We start from the raw sequence: 11,691 nt of genomic DNA, 5'->3' as shown, positions 1-11,691 counted from the left end.
ACTAAAGGAACCGAAGCTTTCGCCAATGCGAAAATGGTCTCATTTTTCTTTTAAGTCCATTGAAAACAAAATTTTACATACTTGCGTACTCCCTAGTCCAAGAACCCGCAGTCAAGAGTGACTAACACGCTTTACCAAATTTGGGCCCAAAATTTCCCTAAGGGAACAGAGGAGTGCCGCCGTTCGAAGTTCTGTTTTTGCAATAACAACAGTTCGAATCTTCCGGCCATCAGCGTTAAAAAGTATTTAACACTACGAACCATTTTAAAGACAAATGGTACAAAAGCCATCTGTATAACCGATATTCTAAGTTTATCAATTAAATTTATTTTGAAAAGTGACCCAAGTTATTCCCACAAAGTGGTCCGGTTTGGAGTTAAAACCATTTGAAGTCCAAACATGGGCTACGTAGTAGTCTTCAAATGCAATTGAGATGTCTTACTTTTATGACATACAATGTAATTAATTAGAAACATAGATTAGTCTACATGCAAATAAAATTGCTAAGATTTACTCGGAAATGCCATTTCAGTTACGCATTTGTTGTTTTGGTCAGTTACCTCATAATTCTGAAGATTGTGTAATACCTTTTGACATATTGTTTTTCGTTGGCTTACTCCAATCGGTTCACTGTGAGTATATTGAGTGCTGAAACAACATGGATATAGTAAACGAAAGTGGAGAGAAGATACATTTTTTTAATTCTTCAAATCAGAGAAATGAAAATGTCCTCTGTTTCAATTGCTGGAAATAGCTATTGCCAATGTGTTTAACCTGTCAAAGGTTGCTTCTGATGTTTATGTGTTCATGTGTTTCAGACCCTGAGAGTTGCTCACTGGTGGCTACACACTACAAATGTCCGGCATGTCGGCTGAAAAAATGTTTCGAAGTAGGAATGAAAGAAAGTCTCATCCGAGGACCCAACGAATCACTGAGACAACTCCGACAACGGTCCAAAGCAACAACCTCAAAACACGCGGACGGAGTAAGTTGTCATTTGCATTTTTCTATTATGAACCAATTGACCTGGTCTGTGCGGGCTCAAAGTCGAAACATCCGCCTTCAGATGGTTGTGTGAGTGAGAGAGTTGTCGTCCGTAAATAAGTTCCCCCCCCGCAACTGTCTTGGTTGTCATGCCAATTTGAAACATGTTGGACTAAATATGTGTTTGCTAATTTTGCATTAAAGGAAACCCATATGTAGCCATTAAACTTTCAATTGCACGCACGCTCATATCTAATTTTAGGCAGCCTTTCAAATACCTGCGCATGTTTCAAGTGTGGTTCCTCCCACAAGTTTCTCACCCGTACTGGTCCAAGAGTTTGATCCACAACCCGGTCCCTCTCGATTACCCGCCATGGTCCAATCTCCGTCGGATGATTCTTCGTCAATTCTCCCCCCGTCTTTTCTGGAAACGATTTCGGACTCGAATCTGTTCCAAGCTCTTGTGGTGAACAAATGGAGAGAATCTCACGTTATCCGAGGGTTTCCGCCCGAAGAGCAAAGAATCATTCACGCCATGTTCCAAAGCAAGCATCAACAGCTCATGGCCTACCGGGTGAGGCTCAGACCTATTCAAGAGTACAATGCCATCTTGGGTTTTGCCAAGAGCCAGGGGCAAGAGCGAACGGAAGCATTGATGCTCATCCAAGATATGACCCATGAGTACTCGCATTTCGTTATGGATCTCTTCTTGAAGGACCTGGCCATTCCCGACCAGACGAAGGCAGCCATAGTGCTTGGAAAGGAGAGTGTCATCCAAGCCGTGGTCGTTTTCTTGTTTCTCGGACTAAGTAATGCGTCATCCTTCGCCGACCAGTTGGAATCTTTCCCACCCATTGGAGAGGGAATTTTACTCGGCTTGAGATCCATCAATTCCAATGACGTGGGCAACGTTGTCCCATTGGATGCCAGCCACTTCATTCCATTCCATGCCCTTGAGGCATTGTATAAGGTAAGCAAACGAAGAACATGTCTAGATTTCAAAAAGCTTCTTGCCTTGTACTCATCCGATTTACTTCACTTTGGTGATGATCTATTATTAAATCTAGACGGTTTTTGTTTTCACCAATCTTTCATCTTGAAGAAAAAAAGACAGAAATGCAATACTCTACTAGATTAGGTCGACCCCCTAATCTAACCCTCGATGACAATCCAATGTTGTAACGGATCTTCATTTGAGAGCCAACCATGATCCAGGTTTTGAGGATCTTCGTGGCTTTCGCCGACTAATCGATTAGCATAATGCTTTGCTCAGGAATTGACAGTAATTTTGATACTGTCAGATATTTTGATTGCCCATGATAAATCAAGTGCTTTCACTTGCCCTAATTGTTTTATATTGCGTAAGCTGATCTTAAGCTTCTGCTCTTCTAATTTCCTGATTTGGATTTGGGCTGAAACGGCTTCAATTATTATGCACTAGTACCTCTAAGTTTCTAACTTTGTTCTTCAAAGTGACAAGAGCTTGCTAGCTAGATTAACGAATGGCTCAATTATTTGGACTACCGTACAACTGCAAATTGGATTAATTGTACGGTTTTGGCCAACTAATAGACGTCGAGGGCCATATTCCACAGTCAAATATGTACGAAAGTCTGGTAATATGACATTTAACTTAATCAGAAAGACCTTCCAAAAGTGGAATACTCTAACCAAGTGCGTTTCTAGAATCACGAAGAAATGACTATTTCTCCGCAATATGTAACCTATGAGGCATGGCTTCATTTTGAGTTGTCCTTCTGAGTTTGGCAGGAAGACCTACCCACAGCATTTATATTCATTACACGCGAGTACATTGATACAAGGATAAAGCGTCGAGCAATGGTATAGGATGTTATCTAAGAGGAGTAACCTCAGCGATTGCAAACATTTGCTGCCATTGTAGAGGCTCGAGGTAACCTCAGGGCGGTATGTTTTATAAAATATCTCTGCGTACCTTTCTTTAAGGAAAATTACTTGGCATATACTCTTGCATATACGTAAGCTGAAGATGCAAAGAGTATAAGCCAGATAGTAAAACCAGGGCAGAGTGCAGAAATCAGAACCTCTTTCTGGAGGGCCTGTAAGTTGTGTATAACTCTAAGGTTAGGTAAGGCATGGTCATTTGAATTGTGAATATTGGATTATATACTCTATAATGCATCTGATCCAAGTTGATGGGCTTGGATCTCATATTTGTTTCTGGTTCTTGACATAATATGAGAACCATACCTATATGCTGGAGAAAGGCGCTTGAGAGTGTGGGTGGAGAAAGTTTTGCCACCATCAGAAATTACATGATATTGTGCTGAACGTCTTAGGAGTGTGAGAGGAGTTATGGGCGACCCTGCCGGTAGATTTTTGTCTAATCCTGATCTATGATCAGCCACTATTATATGATCATGAATTATATGGGAGTAATCTGAAGAAGGTAACATTTGCGGCTTGTGGCTGGCTAACTAACTCCTTTGTCCTTTAGATTGTTCTTTACTCATTGCATAAAGGACTTGTTTTGCCGAATAGGCTTCATTGATAGGCTTAAGCCCAAGTCACGAGAATCTGGGCAGGATGGACCATCTTTTTGGTTAGAAATAATCTCAACATGACCATCAATTTTTTTGGAGAAAGCCTTTGATCCATGATTAGTCCGGATGATCTTTAACACCTTCCATACATGAAACATTCTTCGAGATTAGTTAATCATCCAGAGCCACACTAAGCCTAATTTTCAACAACGCAGAGACTGAATAAGTGTTTTTGGATTGGAATTTGTTGGGTGGGAAAATGATCGCTACACCCTGAAAAATAATTTCTATTGTAATAGTACTTTACTGTGGCTATCGATTGCAATAGACTTGTTCAACAAATGTGGTCAACATATACCGATACAATTTCTCCAAAGACATTACCACTTGAAGTTTGTAAATTACTCATCAGAAGTTCGCTTCCGAGCTTTGGCCTGGGACGTAGGTACTGTGCAAAAGTTACTCTAGGATGAAAAGCCATTGTTTCTTTCCTGAGACGTGTTTCTTAGAGATCTTGCCCTCGGAGTTTGGTTCTTGGACGTTGTTTAGTTTGAACCAGATGCTGACAGGAGTGGCTCGTGGATGCTCATTCGGAGTAACGTCCAAGCCTTAGCTCCAAGGTAAGAGCGTTTAAAAAATAGGCCTCTGGTAATGCCCATAACCTACCTCTGAGGTAAAAGCCTCGATACAAGGCCCCCAGGATGCTGTTCCTCAGGAATGTGACTAAATGAATGTGGCACTATGATTAGGTTTGTCTTATGACTGAAAATCATAAGAACAAACAGAAAGGTCGATCTAGCTCAGTTGAAGTTCAAAGATGAACATTGGCCGTTGACTGTATAAAGAATAGAACAAGTGGACCTGGTTTCAATTCTGAAGCAGCAACCGTCCATAAACGGAGCCATCGAAAGGATGATTCTAGTCTTTGCAGAGGTTTACTCCACACTAATTATCACTAAATATGTTCCGAAAAGTTGGACACAAGTTAGAAATCCTAGGTATTGGAAGCAACTCTTCAAAAAAAAGAGTTGCAATATAGCAAAAAGGCTCCAGAGCAATTTGAATCCAATAGTTGTGGCTAGCCTTCAAAGAAAGTTGGGTTTGATTCAATGTAGGATTGAGGCCTTCATTTTGAATGACCAATTGAAAAAGGAGAGTGGAGGAGTCAAGGAGATTAAGTCGAATCTGAAGGCATTTTTCTCTTATGCAAACTCGAAAAGAAAAATAAAGCACCCTGTAGGGCCTTTTGAGGTCAACGGGGAAGTCATAGACAATATAGAGCCCATGGCCAGCATACTTGGAGATCGGTTCTGTAGTGTGTTTTTAACTCCAAGGAGTTTAGGAGCAACAGGCCATTGCTCTATTAATGATTTTTTTGGGACTGGCAAGGCTTGTCAAGCTGAGCATTTAGATGATCTTGTAGTCACAGATCAAGATGCTTTAGAGGCCATCAGGGACTTGAGACTCTCGAGTTCCCCTGGCCCTGATTGAGTGACATCTCAGTTTCTGATGAAATACTCATTGGTTTGTGGTCCTTTTTTCTCGTACTTGATGCGTTGCATCTTGTATCAGGGCAAGTTTCCCTCTTCTCTGAAGCTAGCTCATGCTGTTCCAATTTTCAAAGGGTCGCTCCCCAGTAACTAAAGGCTGATTTCTCTCCCTTCGAATATTGCGAAGGTGTTTGAGAAGATCATGAAGTTCAAACTTGTTGAATTTCTTGAAGTCCATGCACATTTCACTACGGTCACCCAACTGATTGAGCATTTAGAGCAGGTCATTGAGAGACTAGAGAGAATTGGCCGGTTTTTTTTCATCTGCGTTCGATCCTTGCATTCGAGTAGTGGGGGTAGATGTTTGTTCAGATCCAGGTGGGTCCGACGTGAGAGTCGAAATTGATAAGTTTAAAATCCTAAAATTTCATGGGACTGAAACAATCTGCCAGCCACGGACCAGATGGTATGTCATCCAGCTTGTGAATTATCGAACCCGTAGCGTATTCGCTTTTACTTATCTTTTCACGCTCTATTTTGTATGGGGAAGTGCCACTGGACTGGCGACGTGCAAACGTTTTCCCTCTATTGAAAGTGGGTAGTAGTAGTAGTAGTAGTAGTAGTGGTAGACAGAATATATATTTCAGATCTTCTCAACTATAAAAATAGGAGGGCTCTAATTTTTCAACTACTACAAGCTCTAATAAAATCTGTGATTTGAAACTCAGGTGTTGATCACATACCAGTTATAATAAAATAAGATAAGAGATTTGTGGCAAAATTTGTTTGTTGTCTGCTTAGAACAGGGTATTTGTAGCAAGCTCCTTTGCTATACCCTTTGATTCCAAAAGAGTCTTAGCTCCTCGGAGCTCTGGAGAGGAAATCCAGATTTTAGTAATGTTAGTTGCGACAGTGGAGGGGGAGCAGGCTCCTAGTTATCCCTCAGATGCGGCCTTAGTAACAGTGTTGATGGGTGTAGCCACATGATCCAGAGGACCTTTTACATCTTTTCGCGAATTTGCACACTTCCAAACTGCAACTGACGCCTGTTGGACAACCACCTGGTTGGTACTCAAAAATCTAAGCCTTGCAGCCATCTATGATGCCTTTATATGGTCTGAGCGTCGAACACGTAAGAGTAGACGGACAGTGTCATTCAGAACAATGGTGAAATGGCGGATGGCAAGTGAAAGACGTCTAACCATGGTCCAATATCCTTAACCAGGGAAACTTAAGGAGCGGTTGATGAAAGATCGGCTATGGAGCTTCATGGCGGAGGGTAGTGTCATGGAAACCGATCCACACGGTTTTTTCCCCGGTAAATCATGTATTGCCAATCTCCTAGAGCTCAACGAACTTGTATCAATGGCATTAGAGGATGGGAAGGAAGTCCATGCTGTCACTTTCAACCATTGTGTCAAGGCATAGAGGCCTTGAACTAGAGGAGTGGACATCAGCGGAGCTAGGCCGATTTTTCTTTTTGTCACAGCTCTGTGACCGAGGCTTAAATGGAAAACAGGCAGTAAGGTAATGGCATTTGAGACTAAAGGGCGCATCTTTTATTATGTTCATGGTTACTTATTCTTAAAACTCTATACTTTTTTTACAACATAAAAGATAAACTTTCAATATTTTCATTTAAAGTAAGATAACTCAAAATTTTGTCATAAATATACTACTTTTTTTTCAATAGCTTTTCCATAATGTATGGTAGAATCCCTTATGGCTTTTGGAGAGCTGAAATATTGTTATCACAAAGTGGCCTAGCTTCGCCAATTGCCATGTCCAATCCTCCTGTTAAAGGTATCCTTGGCCAAGGTGGCCATAGCCGAGTTTTTTGAACGCTCGTACCTCTGAGTTATGGCTTGGAAGCTACCCAGAATGAGCATGCACTCACCACTCTGGCGAGTGCCCGAGGGTATTTTCATACCGGTTAATATTCACGCCCTTGACTCCAAGGTAAAAGCTTTAAAAAACAAGCCTCAGTAGTGCTAATTCGGTGATGGGAATAATCAAACGTTTCTTCTCCATCCGGCGCCTTAGCACCCTCAAACCACTCTTGGTCATATATGTTCGACCCTTGTTGAATATGCCTCTTCCGCCTGAGGTACTCTTCTGAACTCCTGGAGTCCGTCCAGGGATGGATGACGAGGCTGGCAGTGGAGTCCTTGAGTCTGGAACATCCAGATAGGTTGGACGTGTGGGATCTTCCTTTGTTGGAGCACAGGAGTGCCGTTAGCGACCTGTTGACTTTCATCAAAGTATTCAACGGCGACATCTTAGTCAAGATTCTCTGTTTCTCCGAGGATCAAATTCGTATGGTCTATGACGCATCTATTTGGAACTTTAGTCAAAAACTTGTCCAAGTCTGATTTACATCCTGCTACTGGATGAACGCCTACATACGCCCTACGAATGGGTATTTGAAGGCATCAAATTGACCAATGACGGAGCCTGAGAAAGAAGAGACTTGGATATAAATGTTTGGACTAGCCTTCATTCTCAAAGGCTTGAAGGTATTCTTAAAAGTTACGTTAAGCCTTTACGGTCACTACAGTTGACCCTAACACCTGGGTTAGGGCAAAGCTCATGAATGCTTTTGAAAACGTGCAATATAAGATACCTTTCGTACCTCTTTTGAATACTGTACAATCCCAACCTTTCTAACCTCTCCCAATACGAGAGCTCTCTCATATCCTCAATGTTCCTAGTAGAACATCTTTGGACCTGCTCGAGCTTTTGCAAAACTGCTGAACTCATTGGAGCCCAAATGGCTCCAGATCCAGGGATTTTTATTAAAACCCAAGAATAACTGAAGTTACTTTGTTGGCGGCAGCTTTTTGTCTTAAAAATCGAAAAATGGAAACAAATATGTTTCTGGAATATCCTCTGCAGTGTTGAAGGGTTTTAATTTTCGCGTTCATTTTAGCAATCAGTACAAAGGCATTGTTTTATAGCTTTGCCTCTCTCGGTTTCAACTTCGTAAAGTTGATTCCACCTGGGACGTGAAACTGTTGAATTCAGAGACTGTATACGAAATCGCAGGGTATTAGATCATAGAATGAGAGTTGAGGTAAAAATATCAATGCATTGGATAGGAGAGATAGTATGTGTTAGAGCTGTGCATCGGATCCGACAAACGCTCCGCTTCGAAGTTAATTTTTGTAATCCAAATCCGGCACATTTTTTCCAATCTGACCAAACCGAATCAGATTGTTTTCGCTCAATCCGAATCCGAAAGCTTTGTTCAATCCGATCGGATCCGAATTCGAGATTTTTCACTCAATCCGAATCAGAAATAGTTTTGCTTAATCCGAATATAATCAGAAGTTTTACATCCAATTGACTTTAAAACAAAACTTATTCAGCTTTAAAAACGTGTGAAAATTTCTTGCTCATAAAGCGTTCCAAAAAAACGGGATTGAGTAGAAAGAAGAACATGTAAGAACACAAAAATATGCAATTTTCCTTGTATCAAATAGAAATGCCATTGAAGCGTTACATATATTCTGTCACAATCTTTCATGTATGTCCCAGAAATAATCTGAATGTACTCGTAGCTTTCAAATTCCTCTTATCTCCTTGCCGGACTAGCAACATCATTAATTGGAAAGTTCATTCTAACGCCAAGAGAGTTCTAAATTTCAACCAAAGCAACATTTTTAGATCGCATATTTTATGATTTTAAATTCATTTAAAAACGATGACCGAACACGGGAAAACTTTTTAACAAGAATGACCGTAGGGTGTAACATCTGAGGTGAGAGTGCAGTTTAGTCATAATGAAACGAGACTACTCAAAACCATGAAATCCACGTTCATTCTACGTATATAGAACTCCTAGCCAACATAATCTTTAACCCTCCTGCCATCGACGAATCTACGTATCAGATGATTCAATGCCATCTTTAAATCTGACTTAGATAATTTGTCGAACATAATACCAGACCAGTCCTATATACAAGGCCTCTCCCTCTCTGTCAATTCCAATTCATTCCAGGATCGAATATTTTTCCGCGCTTGGCCTTGTCACGGGCTTCTAGAAATATGGACTGCGAGCGAGCTTTCCGTCAAATCGGCCTGCTCTTGGTCATAGCGACTCTGAGTCACTTTTCGAATAAAAGGAGTAAAATAAGAAACGTAGTTCTATTCAATTAAAGGTAGGTCATTTTTACACTATTTAGTTGTAAAGTGGTTCGTTTCAACCTTCGAATATTTAGTGTTTACAACATTACTTTGACCATATCTCCTGAGTTCCCTAGGCATGTCCTTGGGCTCAAACTTGGCCGAGTTCGTCTATTCAACCAGATATTGTGGTCGAATGAAGTGCGTATTCTGAATTAAGTGAACGTATTAGGAGATAAGGAGGAAGTCCATGGCCTTGCCCACTAGCCCACGAGCAACTCATGTCTTTTAATTCATCCCCTGTATCGGAGGAAAATCCAAAAAAATGAATGGCCGTCAGCCAAATCTCGGGCCAAATCGAGGGGGTTGTGCCCAAACAACTCAAATTTTCCTGCATAGGAATAGTTATCACTCCTTCATGGTCTCATGTTTGGTCCTTCAGCATTTTAATCACTCATCTCTATTCCAGACTAGATACCCGACCAGCTTATGCATGAAAAAGAACTTCACCTTTTACTCATAATGAACTTTCATTATAAACAAAAATGAGAGGTTGCGCATGATCTTTCTGAAACTTGAGGAGCATACTTACTAGAACAGACCTGTCATTGCTTCTTCTGCTTCTCTGTCCATGTGCTCAGCAATGGCTTCCTGTTTTTGAACGAGCTTTCTTGGAGCATCAGACAAGATACGCTTTATTATCATTAGAGACAGGTAAAACATTTTGTTTTGCCGTTGAGGCTAAATTCCAGACGTTTGTCAAGACTAGTTTGTCTTCCAGTAGTGACTTTTTATCTTTAGTCTCAAAGCTTTACTGCTCAAAGTTGTACAGTTTTGAATGTGAATGGTTGTCTGAGCCCAAGTTCACCTAACAAGAAGAACATCTGTTGTAAACAAAACTAGTTCTGACAAACGTCGGGAATTTACACTCAACGTCAAAACAAAATGTTTTTCTTGTCTCTATTTACCACATTGAAAATGAGCATTGAGTATTTTTTGTAAATCAAAATGAAGTTTTTCGCGAATCTGCTCGAAGTCAACGTTGAGAGAGAGGTACTTCAACCATTGTTTGGGCACAAACTTTTTGCTCCCATCAGCCGCACGTTTTGTTCAACAAATTGAGCGGTACATCGGATCTGTACATATCTGTGATTTGCAGCATATGAAGTTGAAATTTTAGATTTTTTATGCCATAATTGACAGGAGTGACGCCAACATGCATAATCGAAATGGAAATTGTTCAAATACGGTCAGCGGTAACAGAAAGTGAATGTTGCAAATTTACTCAAGATAGGTAGTGCCATATTTCCATGGTTGCAATCTAAGCAAATAATCATTGGTCAAAAATGTATAAAGTAAGTGCATATTCATTTTGAAAGTACCTGGTATGTGAATAAAACTGAATGGATATGACAAGAATAAATGATAAATGGCAAAATAGCATCTAGCATGCACTGACTTGATATTAAAACAATCGGAAAACATTGCGCAGTTCTTAAAAGTGTGTATTTTGGTCCATTTTGTACCTTTCGGACGTTCAAATGACTCACCATAAAGAACCTGCCCCTTTGGTTTTCATTTTCAAAAGCAGAAATAGTGTGCTTCACAAGGTCATAACTTTTAATTGACCGATTAAAATCAATGAAAAAAATGCGCAATTTGAAAAAAACTGCAATTCCTTCCTTCTCTTCCCAAAAGTTAGTTCTTGACCCTGATATTCCTGTCCATATTCCAATGGTTCATGGTTTTTATCCCTTCTAAGTATTTCAGACGGAAAGGTGTTGTCTATATTTTGCGTCAAGTAAGTCAAACATAATTAGTCCAATGGCTCTTTAAATAGATCAATAAATGAATGACAGTTCAGTTGCCGATTCTTTGGCGTTTGTTTTTTTGTAGATAAGTAACTTTGTCCCCTCCACACGTAGATCTCAATGGATACTGGCTGCAGGCTTGGTAAAATGGAAAACAAATAGCGACGTTACTCTATCTAGAGCTCTAGCCTCTAACGATGTTCTCTTCAAGAATACCGGGTTGGAGCGTTAAACTAGTCTCTTTTCGGCTCTTACACTTCCATACTTTTTTCATTTCCTTCGGTATATCTGACAGATTTTAACCAATGAGCTTTAGAACAACGTACCCAGTCAGTGTCGCTCATGCCGTTTGACTGTTCAATGAAGATAACGCTAATCTGCCCAGCTGATCTGTTTAAGTAGATTAAAACAGGAAATAGCCTGTCATAATGTCTATGGTTACCAATGTGATGTATAGTAGATCTCGTTTATCAAACACCACACACAATTATCGGGACATAGTACATACCACAAGGAACATGGAACAACCCTTTCAAGAGTGTACTACGCACGATGTACGTTATTCATAATTTGACATCAACTACGTAGAATGCGGCATTTGAGGAGAATGGTATTTTGTATGATGTATGGCTGTGAAAGCGCACTTTTTATTTTATTTTCAACTGATATTGACAATGTTATCCCAAGTGCAGTAGTACAAAACAAAGAACTTGTAAGTCAATACATTCTTCCGTTGATATAATATGCAATCCAACCATA

General features: G+C 40.3%; 1 protein-coding gene across 1 annotated transcript in view; it reads left to right on the top strand.

The window, feature by feature from the left end:
* The first annotated feature begins 542 nt into the window (after window positions 1-542).
* LOC131885612 (uncharacterized) overlaps window positions 543-11,691 on the top strand; it is a 15,089-nt gene continuing 3,940 nt past the window's right edge. The window contains exons 1-2 of the mRNA XM_059233715.1: window positions 543-985; window positions 1,247-1,954. Coding sequence (XP_059089698.1) covers window positions 764-985; window positions 1,247-1,954 — 930 coding nt within the window. The 5' untranslated portion in view covers window positions 543-763. The remainder of the gene's footprint in view (window positions 986-1,246; window positions 1,955-11,691) is intronic.

This window comes from Tigriopus californicus, chromosome 8 (genome assembly GCF_007210705.1).
Source record: "Tigriopus californicus strain San Diego chromosome 8, Tcal_SD_v2.1, whole genome shotgun sequence".
Lineage (NCBI taxonomy): Eukaryota > Metazoa > Arthropoda > Copepoda > Harpacticoida > Harpacticidae > Tigriopus > Tigriopus californicus.
The sequence above is the reverse complement of the archived record's forward strand: the minus strand, read 5'-3'. Positions and strand labels throughout refer to the sequence as shown.